Consider the following 25,898-nt stretch of genomic DNA (forward strand, 5'->3'; position numbering starts at 1 on the left):
TTATCTGAAACTCGGTGCCTATTCGGGCGTATGTACTACACGCTACCTGAACTGTAAAGAAGTATTCCAGGATACACCGTTGCATTCTGGGTAAAGGCAAACTCGCGATCACGCCGCCATTTAGAGCTAGCGTTTGGAAGAGTGTTTTGTGCCATTATTACACATTCCAAGTTCTGTTCGCAAGAGATATAGTAAGGAACTGTTAAGAGGTATGTCATGGCAGTCTGTGTCACATTTTAATCTTGAAACAGAGTTTATATGAGATGTCAAACAACTTAAAATCTGCACCCGACTGTCAAAACGTCTTTTCACAAATTCAGGATTGATGAATCTGAGTACGGTGGTGACTGTGAATCCGAGGCAAACAGCAAACCATGATTTTAGTGCTGATACCATCGCTATGTACATCTGATCGTTGTATGTGTGTATTTCAATGTTCAAACTGCAAAAGGAGAAGCAGAAGTTATTCATCACTTTTGTTTTTTTCTAGACAATGGGAGACAGCGATGAGGAGTATGATCGTCGTAGAGGGCGTGATAAATTCAGAAGGGAGCGAAGTGATTATGATAGGCGAGATCGTGAAGACAGAAGTAGACGTGATGATTGGGGCGAGAGGTAGGTGTAACATTATTAGAAACCTTTACCTGGAATCAACAGTCAATAGAAATGAAGTAAAAAAATATTCTTGACATTGAGGGCGAGTGCTGCTGACTGATACAATACTACGATGGCATGACACATCATATTGTGCAGACTATACATTGAATGCAGTAGATCATAATCGTGTGAAGTAACAGGTGTTATAATATCTTTGGTAAATATTACATGCCATGAATATATGTTTTCATTAGTTGATGGGGGGGGGGGGGGTCAAATAACATGGACAAAACATTCTGTGCTGAAAGGTGTTTAAAAGACAAAGCTTGGAGAATAAACAGCAAGTCCTTTACAGACATTTTGTATTTGTCAAGACAGAGAGAGGGTGGTAAATGTGATCTCATCACAAGAGGTTTTCCCACAAACCCTTGTTGGTAGTCCTCAAAAGGGCAGAAGACAAGTGCCGTTGAGCTTCTTTACAGATTTCAAAGTTGAATAAGTTACTCGGTTTTACTGAGGTGCCATTTTCTTCATATTCAGAATTATGTGTAGCTTGTAAGGAGATAGCAGTAATCTGTGCAAGTGTACCTTATTAAGGCTTGGCTTTCTAGTGATTGAAAACACTAATACTATGTGTTTGGTTCTTTCAGGAGAAGAGAAAGTCGCGATACAGGCAGACACGACTGGAGCAGGAGAGACTATTCAGATTATGACAGACGCGGTAGAGACAGGTATAGTCCACAAAGAAGAGATATGAGCCCATCTGTTAAAAGAATGAGGAGAGACTGGTAAGTGATATGACACACTTTAAAATTGGAGAATCTTTGGAGTAATGAATCTAAATACTGAATAATTGTAAAACTCAGATAAAAAACTCATACATCAATTTGTCATCCAATAAATTACTAATTAACCTATGACGCTGTAGAATTAATAATAAACCATTTGTAAAGATGCATAATTTGTATAGATATAATAATGCATTCTTAATGAAAACCATACATGTAATTTGATATTGAAAAAGGAGTACTGGATTATGTTCTTAGGCAAAGCAAATCAAAGTCTCGTTAGCAATGCATATTGCAATGAAAATTTCACATAAAACTAGCATGTGACATCTCTGAAGAAGCAGTGACATTATTTGTGACTAATTGAATGTATCCATATTGATGTTTTTCTCTCCAGGGATGATAGTGGGTATGCTGGTTACGATGCTAGTATGTCGTATGCTGGAGGACATCAGTATGGTCCACCACCAGGATGGGGTCATCCAAGTGATGTGTCCCACCAACACATGCAGCAGGCACCATTACAACATGCACAGGGACAGCGGTAGGTTAACACTTGTTGAGAGAAAAGTTTGCACCTTATTCAGAATGGAAATAATATTTAGAACTGGTGTAAATATGGTTTGGATATTTATAGTGTTATACTTGTACATCAGTTAGAATTCAAACCAGTTGGATAACTTTCTTGAATGTGAATGTTATTTGAAGTTCCAACCTTATGAACCTCTTTACGTTGGGGGGTTGGACGGTGGGGTGAGTTTGTGAAATTCACCTTAGAATTTCTGATGCAATTGTACATGTTTATCACATACATTTCACTACAAGTTACGGGGGATCTTGTAGAAGTGTGTAACCTTAATCAAAATATCTGTGACTCTTCAAAATCCGAGATGTTTACATTTTGTCTTGGTAAAATTAAAATGTTGATATTTTGTTGTCTACAGACACAGTGACATGGATCACGGAATGGGTAATCAACCACAAATGATGACATTCAAACAGTTCTTGGCATCACAAGATGATTCCATTGATGACCAAGAAGCTGTTAGAAAATACAATGAGTACAAAATAGAATTCAAACGTCAACAATTAAGTGACTTTTTCTTGGCACACAAAGATGAGGAATGGTAAGTTTTGATTGATTTCTTTTTTTACTCATTTTCCCTGCAGTCACAACTTGGAAATATTTTTTTATTCAAATATTTAACCACTCTGTAAACAAACAAAATACATCTTCTGTTTTGGCTAATAGAGTTTCTGATTATCAATTCTTAATACCTAAGGTGATAATGTACTGTTGCTGATGCAAGTCATCTCATTTACACTCTTGAATACATCAAAACAATTGGTGCTACAACTTTTAAGTACCGGTAAACAATGTAACAGCTGAGAGGAGAGAGCATCTGATTCTATCTGTACCTTATTTGGCCATAATCTCAAATGAAATGTCTGCATTTATGGTGAATTATTTGAAAGAACTCTCAGATTAAATAAAATTTCTTTAATTCAGTAATGTCAGGACATTAAATATTTGATGTCTGCAAAATGTTATAAGGTTTTTGTATTAAAAATGACACGAGGGTAACGCAAATTCAGACAAAGATGATAAGCAATGAGAAACTAAATTTTGAGTATTTACTAAATTTGGTTCATTTCACCTCTACTGATTTTTGAATAAAACTACAATGTGGCGGTATTACCATGACAACAAAAGTAGCAACTCCAAATTGTCATTTTTGATATTTAAATCGCGACAAACTGTTCTGTGTGAAATGAAAAGAAAGTTATCCTGAAACAGTTTTGACCTGTTTAATATGAATGTCATTCAGAAAAAAATCCAAAACTGGAGAAATTCTAGATGTGTACCTGTTATGTTGGTTTTTAAGTGTTATATCTAAATTGTGCCACAAGAGCACGTTGGTCTTCCATGGGGGTATAAATTAATACCTCTTTCAAAGATGTAATAATTTTAGACATTGTGAAACTATTCATGTGTAATTTCTATGAAACTGTGTTAGCTTTTCTCAATGAAGCATCCATGTAATAACTAACTGTTTTCTTCGTAGCCATGCCGGATATGTATCAGTGGACAAGAATCGCTGTAGTCAGTTAGGTCACTGCGCACAATGCAGTGTTAGTATGAAAGTGATAGGTTTAGTTAGTTAGGCGTAGCGTTTAACGTAACGCACATGACTCTTCGTACTTTCTGTGGATGCGTGAAAGAAATGAAGACAGCACCTGGAGGTAACTTCAGGAAATTTGTCTAGTTGTGGTAAGACGGAAAGAAAGCATCTTCAAACAGGTAGAAGTGGACGTAAAAAATTCAATGATGGTTTCTAGGTTAAAAGTACAATGTAATGTATCAGTGGTGCTTACATTTCTTTTTCCATTTCATACTGAATTTTGAATTTGGACTTTGATTTTCACTTCGTGAAATTGACCACAATCTTGTAAGAAATGTAACAGTAAGCTCGTGTCGGCTAGCTGAAATGTTTAATACAATTAAAATCATTCAAGGCAACTCGTCTAAGGGGTGATGTCTTCGAAGATATTATTTTACAGTGAATTTCAGCATTACTTGTCCATTTGAAATCTGGGAATGGAAGGTGTAAAATTGAAAAATTTAAGTTCACAGTTCCGAACTTAGTATCTCTGACTAGACTATGTACATATTTTGTGAATCAACTTCATCACAATAGCCAGTAGAGCGTGGTGGTGAACAATAACTTGTACATATCATTGTCAATATCAAAGTATAAACTTCAGTATATTTCACCTAGTTCTACTCTGGTAAATATAGATATTTCAGACAATGCCACTTATGTATTTTTCAAATGTACATAGATTGACACCAGGTCTTGATGTGAAATTCAAATCCTTCCTAAGAATGATGGTGAATGGACAAATTACTTGAAATTGACTGTAATGGGCAAAAAGACACAAAACATGCAATGAAATTGTACATTGAAATACATTTACTGTAAACCGTCAACTAAGAGACAAAAACTAATTATTGCGATGGGTTTTCAACAGGTTCAGGTCAAAGTACCATCCAGACGAATGTGGGAAACGAAAAGAAGAATCTCTGAAAGCTTTGAAAAACAGAAGAGATGTGTTCTTAGATTTATTCAATAAAGGCTGGTTAGACACATTTTCTGTGGATATAGATAAACAGGATGATATTGTGAAATACCTAGATGCAGGTAAGAAGATTTACTTTTAATTGAGACTTCATTTACGCAAGTCAAAAATACTTACATATTTAAAACCTTGATTAAACTCGTCTAGTGTAATATTAATGTTAATGCATGCCTTCTATGACGTTACAATTACCTTTTAGTTTTGTCAGAACAGTTTATTTTCTAGTGTGAATTCCTTGGTTTGAGTTCAGTAAATTATGAGTTATGGTTAAAAGTATTCTTTAGTAAGTAAAATACTACAAGTGACTTTAAAATACGCAGTATAGAATCTCGCCCCAAAATGTATAAACTTAGTTTATACCCTTTAAATAACCATGATATAATTACTGTTGGGTTTTCACAGCTGTCATTAAAATGGAAGGAGGAAGTAATCATGATTTGAAGATCCTTGATCAGCCACAGAGTCCAGTAAAAACCACTAGTAGTCCTTTCAGGAGAAGTCGTTCGGAATCAGAATCACAACCTGATAAAACACCAGATGATAAAAGGTATGTTTTCATATCATTCACAAAACATTGAAATCCATGTTGACACTATTCTTGGTACCTGCAATGTCATTTTACTTCATTTTAGAGGGTGAAATAGAACAAGAAGGTTGACATATTCTCATGCACAGCTACACTAATGCATGTGTAGCACGTGAGTGGAAGTCATGGTGTCGACCAAGAAATTGAATGTTCGTTATTTGTCTGATGCACTTTGACATTAAAATAATATTCTATTTCAGGTACTGATAATTAGCTGGTCAGTGCTTGTTGTAATAGAGTAAATACTGTATTGTAGATCTACGGTTGATTTAGAGATGTATGTAGTATATATGAATATTTGGAATAATACTGTAAGGAGCATTGTACTAGTATATTGTATATAGCCAACATGAGTCACCCATGTGATCAAATATTATACTTGCACATTGGCTGCAAGGTAACATGAGTGACTGAAATTGCAATTTTTCAAATATTTCTTGTATACTTTGATGAAATACAGGAACATTGTAGTCTAGATCAGCTCTATTCTAGTAGGTATTAATGTACCAAGAAGGAATAGATGAAATACAGGTATATTGTTTTTCAAGTCTCATTGGGTACATAAGGGCAGGCCGATGAGGGCACCCTGCCTGACATGACAGCGAGGAATAAATGTTGTGTTGATTGTCATGGTCTCCTGAATTACAGCACTTCTCAAAAGAGGAATACAAAAGAAGCTGAGGAAACTGAGAGAAGAGGCAAAGACAAAATGTAAGGTTGTTGGTTGGTGTGTGCATGCACTGTAAACCTATCACAAAGTTTGGTAATGCACTAACAACACCTTGAATACTGTCTCTCTATTCACCTCTAAACTAACAAAAAAGTCTTGCACCCTCTCCTTTCAAAAATAGAACGATTAATTGAAATTAAACCAATCTTCCTACAGAGTAAGCTATTGTATTTTGAGTATGCATAGAAAGTTCAAAGGTCATTTAATATGCATATCTGGATGAAGTGCTTTTTGTTTGTTGATAAACAGGATCACCATCGTCCATGTAAGCTATGATCCATCTCAAGTTCCGACAAGTATATTCAGTTTTGCTAATTGCATGATGCTCGAATACAATATGGGTCTTTTGTAAAATATTTAACTTTCTGCTCAGAAACAAAGTTAAAATTGTTTGAGTATCCTTAGTGCCTGGCTATGTGTGGCAGCATGAAACCCTGAGGTGTGCATGTGTGAATTGGACAATTTCTGTGCTTTTAACTGTTTCCTTTGTGTCCCCTCCCACTGTTTATGGTTTAAGTGATGTGTGTATATTACCCAGTAGATCCCATGCCACAGTGTTTGGTCTTTGTACATCAAACTTTGAAACCTTTACATTAGAGCGATATCCTAGGCTACCTAGCAATAACAATGTTGAAAGTTATACATGTACCATGGTTTTGTTAACTACTGTGGTGCCTTGTATCAAGTGATGATGCGCATGCATCTCCTGAAGTGATTCATATTCAGGATAAGTCAACTACATGCAATGTCTGTCAGTGTCACTGCATGTATATGTAAGTCTACCAGGAGACTGTTATTCTTGTCAAGAACTGTATGTTATGTAAATGTTAGGTATATATAGAGATATAGTAGAATAGAAACTTACAGCTGTTATTGTCAGCTGATTCAAGTAGAGTCCAATTGTCTTACCAGTACAATGCCTTCAAATGCTTTGTACAGTGTGTCAAAGTTAGTGGCTTGTAAGTTGTAGCAAGGTGTGTGACTGTGTCCTTGCTTGTAGCATGGAAGTATAACCCACTTCCATATACTTTTAGTTATACTTCCATGCTTGTAGCTATGGGACATATTCTTTCTGATGATGAATAATATATGTCCTCTAGCATGGCTATAGGATGATTAAGTAGTGTGTAAAATGAAAAAAAAAATCCGACTAACAAATGCTGTTAAGTAGCTAAGCTGTAAGTATTACTTGTTTGTCCATAGCTACATGTTCATCATACTTGTCTAATTGTAAAACTTTTTCTGAGAAATGTCTACAATTCTATTTGATGTAACAAAAACAGAGAGTAGACTGGGTGCTCGTGTAAATATGTGCAAGTTAAATGATCTGGATATTTGGTAAGGATGGAACCCCAGGTAACATGGGGTGGGAATCTCTGGTAAAACATGCATACATTTATTATGTTCCATGATTTTGGTGGGGAACCTGGTAAATTTTACCTTCTTATTATTTTAACAAACACATGGGTTCTGATAAATAATGATTGACTGTACATACTGTGTAATATAACTGTCTGTAGTGTTGCGATGTTGTTAGCCATTTCTATCTATTTGCACATTCTTCCTACTTGTATGGATAATAGTAGCAGCACTTCTATCATCCATTGTTTTGCTTATTCCTAAAAAAATTGTTTGGTTCCGGTTACCTGACCCCCACCTAGTTTTTCACTGCCGACCCTAAACTTTTTTATGTATTCAAGAAAATAAATAGTAAAAATTTCAAAAATTGTGAAGTCTCGCAAGAAATAGTGGAAGTGGAAACTGACATTAACAATATAAAACTGTTCTTCCGATTTGTAATGGTTGTACATCTGATGAGAAGAAACCAATAACACAGAGACTATATGGAAAACAACGGAAAACATAACCACCTGAACTATACACTCACATATGAAAAAGAAATATGAAAAAAAAAATTAAGTTAAAAAAATCTACCTACCCCACCTATTCTAAAATTGAGCGTAATCGGAACCACACAATATTTTTTTGGCCTTAGAAGGATAAATAAAATGTACCAAAGTTGGTATGGAAATCTAATACAATTTTTACCAACTGTCCATTCTCCGATATTTGATTAAAAAACCATGGCAAAAATACTGGTATCAATAAATTAACATTCAGGGGCTGTAATAATACTTACTCTTGCAGAAGCATATTTTTGCTGTATTCACTGAATCCACTTGCTCCAGTATAAATCGAAAAGAAAAAATCATGTGTAAATTTTCAAATCATCTCTTAATAAATCTGGTAAAGCAACATGCAGTAAATTTCCTCTGAAAGTAATGTATTCTACAACCATTAAACTTATCATCCAGGTTACAGCAATGAGCTTTAATTTAATTACTGGTATAAATACCGTACTTTGAATCTAATGTATGTGGCAGTGAGATTGCTAGAGCTATTGACGGCTTTTCACATCTACACAAAATACTTAATCTATTAACTGTTCGATCCATTGCTCATCTGCCCAACTCATGTTTCACCTGTATGATATTATTGTCTTTCATTTGTTGTTATGATTATTTAGTGAGACAGATGAGAGTGAAGATGTGAAGAATGGACAAGAAAAGAAGAAGGATGATGATAAAAGTGAGGTAAGAATAAGTCATTGGTATCATTCTTGAGAGAACACTGCAACTGAATGCAACCAAGCATCAAATTAGCCTGTCTCCACCTGTGCTAAAACTGCCTACTAGCAAAGAGTTTCTCTGTTTATCTTAATTGTGATGAACTCATCACAAATAGGTAGTTTTAGCACAGCTTGTGACAATCAGACTTAGATGGTTGAAAGAATTCTGTTGTAACTTATAGTAATTGCAAACACTTGACATAAGTTGTAATCTTAAATAGTGTTTCCTCCCATGTTACTTGGTACTTAGCCATTATTGAAATTTAAGTTTTGGATATAGATGTTTGTGTGTTAATGCAACCACAGCAATACATAATTCCTAATATGTTTGACTGTTTATACCACTGCATGGGATATGACTTGTCTATGTTTATTCAACTGCAGCAAAATATGACTCCAGAGCAGCAAAAACTTGCCAAGATGGCAGAGGAATACAAGAAACAACAAGAAGATGAAGATGACAAAACAGAGAAAAAAGAAGAGAAACCAGCTAGGAAAAAACATGAATACAACTATGATGAAAATGACAGTGGAAGTGGTAGTGACAGTGACGACTCTGAGCCAGAACCTGCACCACCAGGTATTGGAATCAGTTGAATTGTTATTTTTATCCCAGTAAAGTACTAGTGTATAGTACATGTGCATTAAGAATAATTGGTATGTTAAGACAGTCATCAGTGGTCGACTTTCATGGTACATGTGACACTGGCGTAGTTGGGTTGTTGGGTGCCATTTTTTAATCAATCACACATCAAATTGTAAACATGCCATCAGACTGTTGTGTTCCTGATTGCCGCATTACATCTTTTCATTGACTTCTGCAGTGAGCTAAGATATTTAAGAAATTCAAAAGTCTTGATTTGATTAAAAGATTTTTTCCTGTTTCGCCACGGAGTAACACCAGGACATAAAGCCTCCAGTGTCAGAGGTCATGAAATGGTGAATAGCAAATAAGTCGGATATTTTAATAATACATTCTTGTACCGCGACCAAGGGTTTTTATTACTTACGAGTAACGTTTTGCCTGTTCAGGTCGACAGGCTTTGTCAAACTGTCTGTTCGCCAGCTTTACCACAAGTAAGTAATGAAACACTTGGTCGTGGTACAAGAACATATTATTACTATTGTTTGACCTACACGAACATGTTTAAGGAAAGTCGAATACCATTTCTATGTTAGTAAAGTGTACACTAAGCAAAACAGGGATGTGAAGAAAGTCATTTATTGTGTTATAATGTCAACCTTTACTGTTGATCGTTTGATACATCCCACAGGGACATGTTGTGTAAATACCTGGGTGTTGAGTAGTCATTTATTGTGCTTTGCTAAAATGCCAACCTTTACTGTTGACCATTTCATGGACTTGTCCTGTTAATACCTAGGTGTAGAGCCACCACCACCACCTGGTACAGAAAATAGTGGTGGTGACAAACCAAAAGAGACCAATGGTGATGACATTGACAAACCAAAAGAAGCCAACAAAGAAGATAAGGAAGAGGAAGAGAAGGCTGAACCCAAAGAATCTAAAGAGAGTGAAAGTACCAGTAAGTGTGTTTCAAAGGACTTTTAAAGTTTACCATCGCTGATGAAAATTGGTCCGTGTAAGATTCTTACTTGCAATTTCTATTTCAGTAGAAATTTTATTTTTTTGACAAAGCTTTCAAAGACGTGTACATGTAGTTGTTTCAGATTCAGTTCTCAGGATTTGTTGCTGTAAGTGAACTATTTAGCTTGTATCAAAATGCAATTGTATATAGACAACTAGCTTGTACATCCATACAGAATTATGTCATTCACTGTTAAATACGTGTACCAGACTTAATGATATGACAGAACCCCATGATGGGCGCAAGTGCAAGTGTGGCTTACTCTGGGTATTTGCATGAGTGCTTGCAGTGTTCTATGCAGCCATACTTTCATGAGTGTAGCAAAACACTACAAGCACAGGTGAAATACCCCTGAGTATCCACACTGAAATTTGTGTCACGGGGTTCCGTTATTATTACATATTTTTATTCAAAACAGCATATTTCCGTAAAAATGAACCTGTGATGAACAATCATGTCTTCATTTGCACATAATTTGTATGCATGTGTGCAATAATGTTTTGGTATTGCACTGCAGTGCAATACCACTAGTATGTGTGTGCTGAAAGATGAAGTGCTAAAAAGTAGTCTTCGTGAAGTTATTGAACACCTAGTCACACAGATATCTAGGTTTGCAATATTTGAAAGTATGTTTATTATTTACAATTTATTAGGTAAAGATGAGGAAGTTGGAGAAAAAGAGAAAAATGATGAAGAAGAGAAAGAAAAAGATACCAAAGAGACGGTACCAGAAGAGAAAGAAATCAAAACTGAACCTGAAGAACCACTACCAAGACCTTTACATAAAACATATTCTCTGTTTATGAGGAATTTAGCTCCACTTATCACAAAGGCAGAGATTGCAGCTGTAAGGATAGATATATTTCATTTTATACTGAATTTTGAATGTACATGTATATTGCACCAGTAACATGTGCATTTTCTGTTAGTGTGTGTAGTTCTTAAGGGAAGTGAATGTAACTTGTAAGCCCCCAAATTCCTGCATGTAAATTTCAACTTGGCACATTGTTTCTAATTCCACAAACTTACACTTAATTAGAGGGGCACAAGCTGAGTTTATGTCTTTTTTAGATGTAATTTTTCTGCATATTAAGAGGTACTCACAGTATTCTACTTACCGATATATACTTAACCATCACTTGCAATTAACTGAAATCAAACCTGGTATTAGGATATAGCTTATAAATGATCTGATGAGATAATTTATTCAGAATCATTGGATAAAAATCGGAATATAGACTGATCCATTTTGATTTGTATAATGAACTGTCTGGATGTAATTGAGATCAGTTCATCTCACCAAATAGCAAAATATTACAGTGGCAAGGAGATCCTTGTCTTCACTTATTAAACCCTATATTACTCATCCAGTAAATGTATTGTTATATATTACAGCTGTGTAAACGCTATCCAGGGTTTCTTAGGGTAGCTTTAGCAGACCCACAACCAGAGAGGAGGTTTTACAGACGAGGCTGGATTACATTTGATAGGAGTGTAAACATCAAAGAAATATGCTGGAATCTGAATAACATAAGGGTAAGTCAATCCAAGTTTATAAATGGGGTCCTGGTAGGACTGTGGTCACTTTATGAAGGATTTAATACTATATATTCACAGAGGCTGCAAAGGATTATATGCTCCTCTTTAGGGAGTTTAGGAAGTATGATTTGGTATAAAGGGCCGTTGTGTTGATAAAGGTCCATGCCAGGAATTATACTGTACTGTGCTATGATCATGGCATTTGGTATGAAAGGTGCCATAAAGATATGTACCATTATTTTTATCATTACATGAAAAGATAGAAATGGATATACATTTAGGTGTTATTCCCCAATATTTATCTTCCTTCATCCAAGGAAAATATGAGTGATCTAAGGGGTCTTTGTCACTACAAGTAGTTAGAAGAGTAGTGACAAAACCCTTTGTATTTTCCCACTGAATGAAGAAAAATTTTGGAGAATAATATCATTATCACAGTGGCAGTAATATCAAATAATAATCAGGGAAAGTAATGCCAATTTTGAACGTTTTGGCTCATATTTCAAACACTGCAGAACTATGTAGACACATGTTGTCTTGACATAGACATGTGTTGTTGTGACATGGAATGACCAGGGTATAAATTCTATACCTTTTGTTCAACTTGACTTTGGCATGGTATAATGCATCATGTTGTAGATGTCATTCATTACGAAATGTTCTTCCGTATTATGGAAAACTATATCACATGCCCATGAAATGACGCCATAGTAGCAGCTATGCTACTGAATGCTATATACCATACAGGAGTGTTACATTCTAATTCTTAACCCTATAAGTTTATTCATTGATAAGTTATGCCAATTCTGAATGTTTTGAGTTACATCGATTAGATGATAGATGTCATCTTCTTTTCATATAGTTGAGGGACTGTGAGTTGGCACCAGTGGTGAATAGAGATTTAACACGTCGTGTCAGGCCAGTCAGTGGAATTACATCACACAGAACCATTGTAAAAAGTGACATCAAAACAGCAGCTAAACTTGTACAAATGTTAGATGACAAACATGGACTTTGGAATCATGATGATGAAGAGAAAACAGACCCACAAAAAGAGGTGAGTGTCTCCAGATTGTCATGTTAGTAACCAGTCATGTGGACAACTCAGTCATGTTACAAAATGTAGCTATGTAACCAGTCATCAGTCATGTTAGCTATGTAACTAGTCACATGGATAACTTAGTTATGTTAGCTATGCATCCAGTAGTATAGACAACTCAGTCATGTTAGGTATGTATGCAGACACATTGATAACTTGGTCACCTTAGATATATAACCAGATAACCAGTCATATGGACAACTCAATCATGTTAGCACATGGATAACTCTAAGAAAGAGTGCTAACCAGATGATTAACCATCTGTTTTTCAGTCATTTCTGATGTCCAAGAATCCTGTTTTAGAAAACATCACTGATTACTTAGTAGATGAAGCTAGTGCTGAAGAAGATGAACTGCTTGGTACTTCATCAGATGCTAAGGATGAACAAAAAGACAATTCCTCTGATGTACAACTTGAAAGGGATGATAAACTTATGAAGGTCAGTACATAAAATAGATGAGGCCAGATTCTGTGGTTGACAGGTCCAATTAACAGAATTAAAGTGTTACTTATAAAGCAAAATATATACATAGGCATCACCTTAGCCAAGAGACTCGGCTCTCTGATTTGGCATACTGGTTCAACAGAATAACATACATGTTGTAGCTATCAGCCAGCAGTCATCTTGGTTAAGAAGCCTGATAGGACTGAACAACACAATGTATCTTATAGTCTACAGAATAACATTGTCTTCTAGCAAACTACATTGTCAAGCCAGTCAGCCAAGTCTCTGAGCTGCCAAAATATAATCCTGTTAAACTCAAGTCAATTCCAATTATTAGCATGATATATTGATAGGTACTATTACAACTGAGCATTTCATAATCAAAGAACAAGGGAAGTAATGTACTGTTGACTCTCCTTTGTGACAAGAGGACCTAAGAACTCGGTCTTTACAAAAATGGGACTGAAGTCTGCACAATATTCATGTATAATTTAGTATGCTGCTAAATGCACATCTTAATTATAATATTTTCATCTTTCGACAATCCTGTTATTTAATTAATACCTGTGAATGAATTCTTTATTGATTTACGCGATGGTTTACTACAATTCTGTAGACTTTAAATCGTATCTGATAATGAATTATTGTTTGATTTACTTTTCAGGCCTTAGATCGTCTTGTTATGTATCTACGTATTGTACACTCAGTGGATTATTACAATTCTGTGGACTATCCAAATGAAGATGAGATGCCAAACAGATGTGGTATCATGCATGCCAGGGGGCCGCCACCAAGTGTTAACAAGATCACACAAAATGAATGTAAGTCATTTTAGTCTTTGTCTCAGTGGATGGAGTGATACACTGTTACTCCGCAGTAGAAAAATTGTCTTCATCATTCTATATTTACAACTCACTTTTATGTTCTATTTTACAGTAACAGACTGGCAAAACACTTTTAATCAGAAAATAAACCCATTACTATTAACACCACAAGCTGTATCTGAAGAAGATCTGGTCAAGTTTGGAAAGAAGGACGCTGATGTATATCCTTACCATTACATTAACTGATTTTAACCAGTTTTAGCTGGTTTCAAATAACTTTTAACCGGTTTAAACCAGTTTTAACAGATTTCAAACCAGTTATAACTAGTTTTAACCAGTTTTAACTAATACTGCTTGTATTATATGCACCTCTGAAATTTGGCAACATAAAAGAGAGCATAAATATATAAACATTTGTCTCAACTTATCAATTATTTTCATGATAATTAAGGGTGCAATTTCCCTGATTATAACTTCTCATTCAGACTATTGATGAAAGCATTTTGTAATATTGAAAGTGGGTTATCTAATGTATTGTAACATTTCCCAAGTTTGCTGGTTCAAATCAACCACAAACTGTATCTACCATGAAATTTGTAATGAAACTTTTACTAGGTGAGGTATGCTTCTTGCGAACAATGATAGATATGATTGAAGGACAATTCTCACCTCATGTCGTGCTTCTCCAAATACATAGCTACAAATTAATCATAATCATGATCTGAATTTCTACTATAGCACATTACATCTAAAAAATCTCAATGCGCTTCACAGACCATTTAAAGGGGAAAAAATGGAAAAAAAGAGACAGTTAAAAGTATACAAACTCTGATAAAAACAATACTTGATTAAAAACTGATTGGAAAAAAGACAGTTAAACATATACAAACACTGGTCAACAGTAATTCTGTATTCAAAAACTCACGATACACATTAATAAAAGGAGAAATTTTTATAGCTGGCTTCAAATAACTTTTAATCATTTTTAACAAATTAAATGAAGTAATTATAAAAATTTGTAAAGGACAAGGTGACATTTCAATTAAAAGTGAGTATCGGAAATGAAGCTGAAAACATGAAAAAAAGGCTAAAAAATTCTAAGTTTTACAAAATGGATAGTGTAAAAATACAGTAATAGTATACACACAGCATACTGAGTTTTAGAACTGAAGTACTAAAACACACATTTCTGATACAATGTATTATATCACCCTTAATGATTCCTCACTGAACAAGAAAAATTTATTACTGCCAATACACAAGAAGTTGCCAAGGACAAGTGGCTGTGTCCACTGAGTGGGAAGAAATTCCGCGGACCAGAGTTTGTGAGGAAACACATAATAAACAAACATGGTGATAAACTAGAGGATGTGAAGAAAGAGGTAAGTTATCAAAGAGAAGATGTAATACAACCCTTAACACTGAAGTAAAGCACTTTTTGTATTTGTAAGGTAGGTAAGTTATCAAAGAGAAGATGTAATACAACCCGTAACACTGAAGTAAAGCACTTTTTGTATTTGTAACACTTATAGCATTCATATCAAGTGCAAAAAGTATACCCGTTCAATAGATGTGGATTACACAGCTATTTCTTTTTAAAGAGGGTCAGACTTTTGATGTGGTATTACTTTTGTGCTCAAGATCTCAAGGTGTCTTTCTTCAACTAGAATCAGACTTTTGAAGTAGTATTACCATACTTTGTTTGGTAGGTGTCTTTCTTCAACACTTACTTAGCTGATCCTAAGCGTCCTCAGCTGCCAGAACCCCCAACTCCTAAAACCCCCTCACAACAGTCGGGAGGTGGTGGCCGTGAAGGATACAATACGGGCCAACATGTGGGTTACCAAGGACCACCACAACAAGGCAGTATGGGATATAGTCAACCAAGACAACCTGTAGGCTATGGAGGAACAGGTAACCCTAGTTCAATTACAAACTTTTGAATCGTTAAAAAAGCGTAAATTCTTTTTGATCTTGTCTACAGATTTTGATTATGCTCACCTCTCAATTTGTTAATCAGTTATAAAGTTTCAAGTGAAAGTTTCTACTCGCAGTCAAAAAAGTGTTGGGCAGCAACTCGCACATTTTTGCTGACATCTTGTTAGCATTGTCAGGGGTGTTATTATAAAGTTGTTTGTGTATCTAGAAATATCAGGTTGCAAATGTGGTTTCCATCAATCTTTATTGTGTATATATTTTTATATATCAAATTTGTATGTGAAGACAATGTTTTAATTTCTGCTTATGGAAACACTCTTTTAAAAAAAAAAATTAAAACAGTAAATGTGCTATAAACTCAAAGGAATTGTACCAGCAAAGAACAATGTCATAACCCTCACCAGTGTCCCCTAAGTCAACTTGATATGCCACTGACGCAAAACAATTTTTTTGACACTCCAAAATTTGCAGTTCCTCTGATGTGAGGAAACCAATAACACAGAGACCATATGGAAAACAACAGAAAAAATAAGTACTTGAACTAGACTCTCATACATGAAAAAAAAAATATATATATATAAAATAAAATAAAAAATCTACCTACCCCACCTATTCTAAAACTGAACATAATCGGAACTATGCAATATTTTTTGTTAGGCCTTACTATGGGGTCACTCACAAGAAAACCCTACTTTTTCTTATTTTGACCCACAACAGAAAATGTCTTTTAATCAGAGAGCACACTGGTCCACACAGTGTGTACTTACAACTATCCTCATAGTTTAGTTCAGAAAGTATGAAAGACGTGTTTATGATATGTTTTAATATATTTTGATAGGTGGATTTGGAACTCCCAACTATGGTAATCGTAATACATATGATCAGTATACCAGAGGTGCCCAAACCTTCCCACCAAAGCCAAGAGCAAGGTAAGTCAATCAGCAAATGTACATACATAGACAATTATCTAAATTATTAACTATTATTATGTGGTCAGATTCTTATTATGTAAATATCTGTAGTTTCTGAGTGTAAAAGGAGCTTGAATTTCTGATTTTTGGCATCTAATTCTAAGCTCTTATTTATTGATTGTTTTGAGGAGAGTGGAACCAAATTTTTCCACAAAAGTATAAATTATAACATTGTCTAGTGACAAATTTGAATTCACGCACTCAAAGCATACAAAGCAATGACATCAGTGACTTTAGAATGTTGAATATGAAATTGTAAGCTCAATTTCATGATGTAGTTTTAGACATACTGTACTTGGTAATGTAATGGAAATCAATGACTCTAGGAGTCAAGTTTCTACATCTTTCAACAGAGGAGGCCCAAGGAGTGACCCTAGGGAAATAGTACAGTATAGAGATCTGGATGCCCCAGAAGATATGGATTACTTCTAAGAAAAGAAGACAAAACAGTCCCAAGATGATACCGACATCGTGTATGCTTACAAGACTAGTTTAATGGATATTACGTTGTACTTGTACTTATGTGGATTGAAGTGATTCCATGGTTGTTTCCAACTAGCAATGCGATTGTTCTATATGGGGGTTCAAGTGATTCCATGGATGTTTCCAACAATGCAATATCTGTATATGTGAATTGAAGTGATTCTATGGATGTTTCCAGCAATGCCATTGCTCTAAATCTTTGGTCGAACTTGCTGTATCAACGTGTCTTCATCTTTAGAAAGGAAAAGTGGTTGGCAAGAAATGTTTCAAGTCAGCTGTCATTCAGCTGTCATGCTAATAAACTTGAAAATTAAATTTTTACCAAAGAGAAATCATGAATTCAAGTGAAATGATACATTTAAGGATGAATCCTATATTTTAAGTAACTGGAAGTAATTAAAAATGTGTAGCCAGAAAAATATCTATCACAACTGAAGATTAAATGCCAATACATATAACGAATTGTTTGTGACAAAAACCTATCAAGACTGATCTGCAGTTTTGAGCAGTTGGTGCTGGTAGCCCAGCTTACTCTCTGAAAACCATGTGTTATGTATAATTCATAATCAGAATATGTTTTTAAACTAAAATGGATTTGTAGTAGAGAACCATGAAGTGTTGTTAAGGAATACAAATACATTCTGAGACATTACAATTGTGTCAAAGTATCATTCTATATCTAGCAAAGGAAATATAGTTCATCCAACTCAGATGACAGAACTTAACAGTACGGGCTAGTTGAAAGGTTGTTTGGTCTTCAGTTCAATCTAACTAATGAATTCAGTGTATTGTTCTCCCTAGCCAAGGTAACATGGGTGAAAGCCCTCATGTTATTGTCAGCATCCTATTGCTGAAATGAGTATCATACTGCAAACCACTATCAATAATTATATGGTCTCCAAACAACCACCAAATCCCAGATGTTCCTGATTCGTTCTTTTCAAACAACAACTGAAGACAGTGTTACTGGTCACAAGTTGCTTTAGCCCTTTTGTTGGGAAAAACACTGCATTGGAATATCACTTCATCTGTCCCAAAAGAGTGAACTTGACTGCAAAGACTAGCTTTGATAAGAGACGTCAAGTTTAGCAGGTTGTATGTGAGTATAGTATGGTAGCAGTTCTACTTCAATGTATTTTGTAGAAATTAAAAATAGCAGGTAAGAGTTTCTTTTGTACCCTTAAAGTTGCTAACTTTTTATGGTTGTTAGCTTATGTGGTTAGGACAATGAATGTGTTGGGAATAATGGGTGGGTGGGTGGGGGGGGGGGTGGGGGTGGTATAAAAGGAACTCTTTTCAAATAGCATTTATCAAGATGTACTCTAATAAGGATTACCATGTCCAGTCTCTAACTTTGCAATATGTCGTAAGAAATTTTCTGCTGCAATGGGGTCATACCTGTTTGTTGTTTTAGAATAAAGTATTTTGTTCTTTTAATATAACGAGTTGTGTCATGGTTTGTGATTACTTCCATTGAAGATGAATGCTAATTAAGAAAGTTAAACCGAAATCTTTGTGATTAACGATTTTATTTCATAATTTAAAACATATAGAAAAGGGTATGCCATTCCAGGAAATAAGACATTTTGCTGAAGTTTGGGTTCTGAAGACTCAAATCGTGGTTTTACATCACCCACCATTCTCACAAACCAGAACTGTTATTTCTTCCACGACACTGCAAAAAAAGGGCTACTGATCCGACTAATGGTAATTCACAGATTAGTCGGATAAGTAGATGTTTACACTCGCAGCATAATGCGTTAATTTGGGCAAATAGTGAGTTTGTTATAGCAAGCTACTAATTAATGCAAAGCTGATAAACTCAGATAAGACATTGATATCAGGTAGGAAATAGACAAAAACAGTGAAAGGAAACAGTACTTTATTTGAAATATACAGAAAATAATATTAGAAATCCGGAAAATCGCGAGTACAAAATTGATAATTTATCCTTCAACCTGTGATATACCTAGTATAGAATAAAGTTTGGGAAATTGAATTCCAGGTACTCTTCGATTCTCAGTTTATAGTTGAAGGCGACTTTGTAAGACGTCTGCATAATTAACATATGGAATCGACTACCAACATCTATCATGCTCATCGTTATAAATAGCTGACGAGTGACATCATGTGTATTTAAAGAGTGTGACGTCATTCTGTGTGGCAATTTAGATCCTTATCACAAGGCACCATGTAAAACAATCTTCAGTATGCTAATCTAATCCGGAAGATACTGTACACAGTCACTGTTTACATACATACATGACAAGAAAATGCGCATGTCTATTGCTCGTACATTTGCATATAAAAATAAAACACGTGTGACTAGGCTGTAGCATTTTCATCTATCTCTGTAGCTGTTCCAACGTTACAAAAATACAGGAGTCGAGAATTTTACAGAAGTGTCTAGCAGCAGAGATGTTTGCCCAATTAAGACCATCTGAAATTCAGTATCTCCAAAACTCAATCGATGCTTTCTTCTCCGATGGTCGTCACATCCTTGGAACTTTCAACGACCTACTGTACAAAGACATTACGCCCAATGACATTCGTTGTATTGCCGTGGTGTTCTGGCAAAACGAATGGTACGTCTACAACGGCCATCGAAGACTTTACTTGTACAAACGTCTTGAGAAGCAAGGCGTTATTGACGAGATTAGTGTGTGGGTCGTGCAACCACGCAACATCAAGTGGAATGAGGTACACCAGAAGAATACTTCCATGAATGGCGGGAGATCTGTAACCATTCGATGTGATGACCAGTTCCATGGCAAGCTTGGTCACATAATCAAACAGTGGAAAGATTCTCAAATAGGTACGTATCTTAAACACATGAAATGTTTCCACCATGTATCTAATTAAAGTTTCGTTCTCGATGGTATGCCCGTGTGAATAGCTGAATCAGCCCATATATGCGGATCAACTCTTCCTTAGACGACCAGACATACTAGTCTTATATTTTGTAATGCACAAAGCTATACAGGCAAATGATACTCATGAACGCATGATATATTTGTTAAAAGAGAAGATGATTTCATCAACCTTGTTGTATTGCATAAGTTGTGAATACATTGTTGGCTCCTAAGTCTCATCATGGAAGTAGTTCTACTTCCATGGTCTCATATATGCCACAGATCGGGTTTGATCCCCCTGTAAATACTGAAGGAAGGCTCCTTTACTATTATATTTTGGAATGCACAAAATGACAAGCATCTGAAGTTCACGAAAGCGTTTATTTATAATGTCTAAAAAGAGAAAGAAAAAAGAAAGATCAAGCTTGCATGCATTTATGAATATAAGACATTGTTGGCTAGTAAAGTCAATGGCCAACCCGAATGTTAAAATAGGTGAAAAGGAAACAAGCATGAAAGGCATGTAAACATCGATTACGTCATCTGGACGTGTTTATCGCGATACAGTGCTCTACATACAGTCCGTGGTCCTTTCCGTAGAGACGATGTTAGAATCGAGTACCGTACTCCGTCTGCAAGCTGGGCCATGTTCTACACAATGTAAGCCTACAAAACCACCCGACAATTACGTCAGACGATATTTCTTGCAAACTACAGAAAGTGGGTCATGAAGAGCCATGTTCGCGCCAAAATCCTTATAAGGAAAATTGTTCTATAGTTGATGTGATGACCAGTTTGATATTTGATACGAATGTTGAAAATTAGAAAAACAAGCTGACATGATTCAACTGATTCCACCAGGCCAAAGATAACAACAAACTTCCTAAGACAGGGAGCGCCGGTACGACTTACCCCGTCTACAAGCACGACTCGAAGCGTAAAAACTTTGACTATTTGTCTTTGCCGATATTCCCCAAAAATCATTTGTCAAAATGTTTCACAGATAGTCTGAAAGATGCAGTCGTTGGTCCTTATTTTATGTATACACACAAGCGGAAACAAGGACGTTGGCATGCAGACTAGTCTACCTGTACATAGTGGTTGTAGCTAATCAGCGTGGTGTAGATAGATAGCGGTTATATATAGAATAGAATAGAATAGAATAGAATAGAATAGAATAGAATAGAATATTATTGCATCCGTTAAGAAAACTACAGTTCTGCGTTGCATTTTCTGCAATAAACGTTTGGTGCTAAACAAACTAGTAAATAATATATAAACTAGAGTAATAATAGTTAAGGTTTATACGAGAAAGTATAAACGTTAGGTCAGACAAAAATAATGTATTTGTTTTAACTATGTAGAATATTGGTGTCTTTTTTCTTGCAATTGATAAGTGCTGATATATAAGATATATATGTTCGAATATCAAGAAACCTGTTTTGGATATCAAATCGGTGTTATGCATATAGCCGTGATAATTTTTTACTCAGATTGTGAATGGTCTTTTTTTCAGAGTCTGACACGAGTGGATCCCAGTATGGCTCCGAGTGTGGATGCCGCTTCTGCCCATGTGGCTGGGATGTGTATCCTGACACGGAGTCGGATTCAGATTCAGATTCGTACTTATCAGACTACTACTAGGATTACATTCAGAAAATTTGGTGAGCTTTGAACCTTTGATGTTTCTGGTGTTTGTAATTATAACACATGTTCGGCGTCAGGACAACGAGGATACAGAAAAAAACAGTCCAGTCTACAAACTTTCAATACATATATATGCCATATTGTTTTGTTTTCTGAGTTTTGAGCAATAAATAGTTCGGTTTGAAATGAGAGTTTCAGCGTTTATCTTTGTGTCCTCGAAAATGTTATAGAATTGCCGTCACCATCTATCTTTGCGTGGGGTGTAACGTTGGTGTATATACATTTGTACATTTAATATATGTATCTAGTTATGTTATGTAGGGAGATAGATAATTTCGAATGATACTCAAATTATCATTACACAAACTGGGTGTATACAATCCTTACCGTGGAAAAAATACACAAAATCTTGAAACTATTCATAATTATTATTTATTATTATTCTAGTGTAATGTTAATGTCGGGAAATCTGGTAGTATATTACAATAGCTCGATCGATTTGCTATCTCAGTGCTCTCGCGTACGGTTGGGGGCACACTTCTACTTCTGGACGAACTTTGAGGTAGGCTTAAAAGCTAGACTGGCACCAGTCCCTTGCAAGATATTTTTTTCTTGTTTTAGTCTCATACATCTTCAATATGCTTTGAGTTTGTAGTTTACTTTAGGTTATGTAACGAAAATGTAGCCCCTCACATTTTTCAGTAGCACAAATGAACACAGTAGGGCTATAGCCATCACTAAATGTCTGTGTGTACATACATACATACATACATACATACATACATACATACATACATACATACATGCGTGCATGCATATCTACCAACCTACCTAGCTACCTACCTACCTACCTCATACACACATACATTACATACGTAATACATTACATACGTACGTACGTATATACGTACATACATACATACATACATACATAAATACATACATACATACATACATACATACATACATACGTACATACATACATACATACATACATACATACACACACATACACACACACATACATACATACATACATACATACATACATACATACATACATACATACATACATACATACATACATACATACATACATATGTATGTATGTATGTATGTATTTAGAAATTGTTATTTAGAAATGTTCGGGTTTTGACCTAACATTTCTGTGTCTCACCGATTTTTCCTTTGAAAAAGAATATTTATTCGAAACGTCGGATTTAACAGCTATTTATACAGACTGATTTATAAGTTCCATATGCATTCTTTCTACATACATACATACATACATACATACATACATACATACATACATACATACATACATACATACATACATACATACATACATGTTTATGTATGTAATTATTTTGATCAGCATGATAGATATCCTTCACAGGATTTAGTGAACATGATGGTATCAATCTCACATCTAGACAAACGTCGAAACTTACGATACGTTGGAGCTTGTACCAACTTTAAATGAGCAAGTTACATTGTGAAATGGACGTGCAATTGACACCCTGTTACCAATACATATATACATTTTGTATATAAACAAACTTCACAGACTGTTCGACACGTCTTCCCGCGAACTTCGTAGCATATACATCCATGACCAGAGCTAATGATATTGACTCAATCGAGTAGTCTTTTCCCGATGCCAAAAACATTGTATTGCTAAATCAAGTGACCATATTGTGAAATAACAAAAGGTGCATGCATATACTAGCAACAAAAGTAGGTTGTCTCAAGCGTACTATATGAAAAGGGTCATTGGAAATACCCTATTTAAATTCTGAAGTAAAATAAGGGAAAACAATTGTACAAACCCAACACGCACGCGCAAATCCGATATTTATAGCGGTGATGTCGTTTCACAACGTTTCGGTAATTGGTACACCTTCTGTTCAGCGTTTACTAGTAACTGTAGTTCACGAGAAAACACGTTGAACAAAAGGTACTACATATACGACTTTCAAGTAAACACACCGTTCAATCTGTACCATTTGAAGACCCTGTATATTCTTGAACTCACGACGCCGAGATGGGTGAGATCGAATTGCGTCCTTCTGAAATACGATTTCTGCATAATTCCATCGCCAATCACTTCCGTAACGGAACTGATATTTTAGTCACTTTTGAGGATTTACTGTACCAGAATATTACGCCTGACGATATTCCTATCATTCGAGTATTTCGACGCAATAGAAAATGGTACATCTATCAAGGACACAGGAGACTGTATATCTACAAACGTCTACAAAAACAATGCGTCATAAACGCGGTAACCGTGAAAGAAGTCAAGGGACGGAAGATAGATTGGGACAAAGTCCGTAGAAAGGACACATCAGAAAACGACGGCAAGTCTGTAACAATTCGCGGTGATGACAAATTTCACGGCAGGCTTGGTCAAATCGTTCAGAATTGGATAAATACAAATTCAGGTAGGGGAAAACGATAAGTGTTCGTTCTTAATCTAACGTGGCCAATAACATGCATGGGGTTTTAGCCCATCTTACTTTTGTGGGACGACGACTTTCTTGAAATTTAGAACAGAATGTATATGAATAGACAATTGAACTGTAGGCCGATGGTGTGTAGTGCGGATCGGTGACGTGACGTGACGTGACGTGACGTGGTATAGTGCAAGGCAGTACAGTTTCATGTACACGGTACCACAGACTAATAAGTCTAGTTTCTATTAGCCGAAAACCTTCATACTTCGGGAGTATCATACACTCGCGCTATTTATTCTTTCACATGGTCTTATTATTTTTTTAAACCGTTCACAATGTCCTCTGTATGACTGGGACAGAGACGAATCATGCCTTTTCTATAATCAGAGTTACAGTAAAGCAAAAAACCCCTTACCCCGAACTCATCTCCAAAATGCAGCATTACTATGTCTTTTAAGCCTTGATTTGGTCACTGACGTCATTCCTTTAACATGTCAGCTGTAAATTCTAGGACATAACCTTTCTTTCAATTCATATATATGCCATTTCTGTTCCAGATTCAGATGAATGCAGTTCTGATTCTGATCGCGACTATGAATATGACACAGAATCCGAATACGAATATGAATCAGGTAGTGATTCAGATGTTGATGACCTTGTCGATCGCTTTGGCAATTGGAGATGGTAGTGCGCCACCAGGAAAATACTGGGTGTGATTTTGGAACAACTAAACGATGAAACTATATTCACAATGGATATTGTATATCAGGCGACCATTCCCTATTGAAAAATAACATTATGGGTTGCAGGGGGACCATTATTTTTTTAAACAGAATATCTCAGACAGAATAACTATATTCTAAACGTTTAGATTATTTAAAATTTATAAAATGATAAGGCAAGTATTAGTCCGACGGTTTTAAAGTTTTAGTGTGGGAAGGTTAGAAGTGACAGTCATTGTGAATGAATATGGAAGCGCTAGCGCTATTGCAAAAATACTTTTCTGTACAAAATTAAAAGAAAGGAAGAAAAGATAGATAGTCAGTGAAGTAGAGCATATGATGAACAAATTGAAGGGACCGCAGCTCGCCATGTATAGAAAGAAGGCGAGGTGCTTCTTTTCTTGTTAGTGTGTGTGTGTGTGTGTGTGTGTGTGTGTGTGTGTGTGTGTGTGTGTGTGTGTGTGTGTTGAGTTGCTTACAAGGTGCATGTATTTCAATCGCTGTCGATGGTATTACTGTTCTTGCTGTCCTTTCGTATGCTAGCTGTCTGATGAATCAGAATGAATAAATATCTGTATCAGTATGATTAGCTGTCATTTGAACATCACCACAGATCAACCAGTCATAAAAGTTTATTGGAATGATTGCCGCAGCATGCATTCATTAACATATTCTTACCCGGGTTCAGTGCCCCATCGTCATATAAAACCACAGCCTCTTTTAGGGTACCGTGTAAGTCTTTTTTTTTCCCGATATGTCATTGAAGATCTCGAAGAAAAAAGTATGGTTTGCGAGAATGCAGTGGACCTGGTTAACGTATTTCAATTCATATACAAACTT

The 25,898-nt window shown here is 35.6% G+C and overlaps 3 protein-coding genes across 3 annotated transcripts; all 3 read left to right on the forward strand.

The window, feature by feature from the left end:
• Window positions 1-94: 94 nt before the first annotated feature.
• Window positions 95-18,617, forward strand: LOC144444485 (serrate RNA effector molecule homolog). The gene is made up of 21 exons (XM_078133916.1): window positions 95-209; window positions 491-615; window positions 1,248-1,385; window positions 1,783-1,929; window positions 2,330-2,512; window positions 4,419-4,588; window positions 4,929-5,073; window positions 5,761-5,823; window positions 8,370-8,436; window positions 8,856-9,051; window positions 9,854-10,015; window positions 10,732-10,925; window positions 11,474-11,614; window positions 12,480-12,674; window positions 12,989-13,156; window positions 13,827-13,983; window positions 14,099-14,207; window positions 15,215-15,368; window positions 15,696-15,900; window positions 16,763-16,853; window positions 17,249-18,617. The coding sequence occupies exons 2-21, from the start codon at window positions 494-496 to the stop codon at window positions 17,325-17,327; spliced, it is 2,886 nt and encodes a 961-aa protein (XP_077990042.1). The 5' UTR covers window positions 95-209; window positions 491-493; the 3' UTR covers window positions 17,328-18,617.
• A 1,179-nt stretch (window positions 18,618-19,796) lies between these two features.
• LOC144445023 (uncharacterized) lies at window positions 19,797-22,000 on the forward strand. The gene is made up of 2 exons (XM_078134574.1): window positions 19,797-20,193; window positions 21,747-22,000. Exons 1-2 carry the CDS (start codon window positions 19,797-19,799, stop codon window positions 21,872-21,874), a joined length of 525 nt encoding a protein of 174 aa, XP_077990700.1. The 3' UTR covers window positions 21,875-22,000.
• Window positions 22,001-23,785: 1,785 nt separating this feature from the next.
• On the forward strand, window positions 23,786-25,405 carry LOC144445048 (uncharacterized). Its single transcript, XM_078134598.1, has 2 exons — window positions 23,786-24,324; window positions 24,894-25,405. Exons 1-2 carry the CDS (start codon window positions 23,925-23,927, stop codon window positions 25,022-25,024), a joined length of 531 nt encoding a protein of 176 aa, XP_077990724.1. The 5' UTR covers window positions 23,786-23,924; the 3' UTR covers window positions 25,025-25,405.
• Window positions 25,406-25,898: the final 493 nt, after the last annotated feature.

Source organism: Glandiceps talaboti, chromosome 13 (genome assembly GCF_964340395.1).
Source record: "Glandiceps talaboti chromosome 13, keGlaTala1.1, whole genome shotgun sequence".
NCBI classification, from domain to species: domain Eukaryota; kingdom Metazoa; phylum Hemichordata; class Enteropneusta; family Spengelidae; genus Glandiceps; species Glandiceps talaboti.

What these genes read in the sequence shown, in the direction of transcription:
- LOC144444485 (XM_078133916.1), top strand. Translation starts at nt 494, where the DNA reads ATGGGAGACAGCGATGAGGAGTATGATCGTCGTAGAGGGCGTGATAAA. An exon ending in TAAAGAGAGTGAAAGTACCA is followed by an intron (nt 10,016 to 10,731) that starts GTAAGTGTGTTT and finishes ACAATTTATTAG; the next exon opens with GTAAAGATGAGGAAGTTGGA. An exon ending in GGAATCTGAATAACATAAGG is followed by an intron (nt 11,615 to 12,479) that starts GTAAGTCAATCC and finishes CTTTTCATATAG; the next exon opens with TTGAGGGACTGTGAGTTGGC.
- LOC144445048 (XM_078134598.1), top strand. Translation starts at nt 23,925, where the DNA reads ATGGGTGAGATCGAATTGCGTCCTTCTGAAATACGATTTCTGCATAAT. An exon ending in TTGGATAAATACAAATTCAG is followed by an intron (nt 24,325 to 24,893) that starts GTAGGGGAAAAC and finishes TTTCTGTTCCAG; the next exon opens with ATTCAGATGAATGCAGTTCT.
- LOC144445023 (XM_078134574.1), top strand. Translation starts at nt 19,797, where the DNA reads ATGTTTGCCCAATTAAGACCATCTGAAATTCAGTATCTCCAAAACTCA. An exon ending in GTGGAAAGATTCTCAAATAG is followed by an intron (nt 20,194 to 21,746) that starts GTACGTATCTTA and finishes TCTTTTTTTCAG; the next exon opens with AGTCTGACACGAGTGGATCC.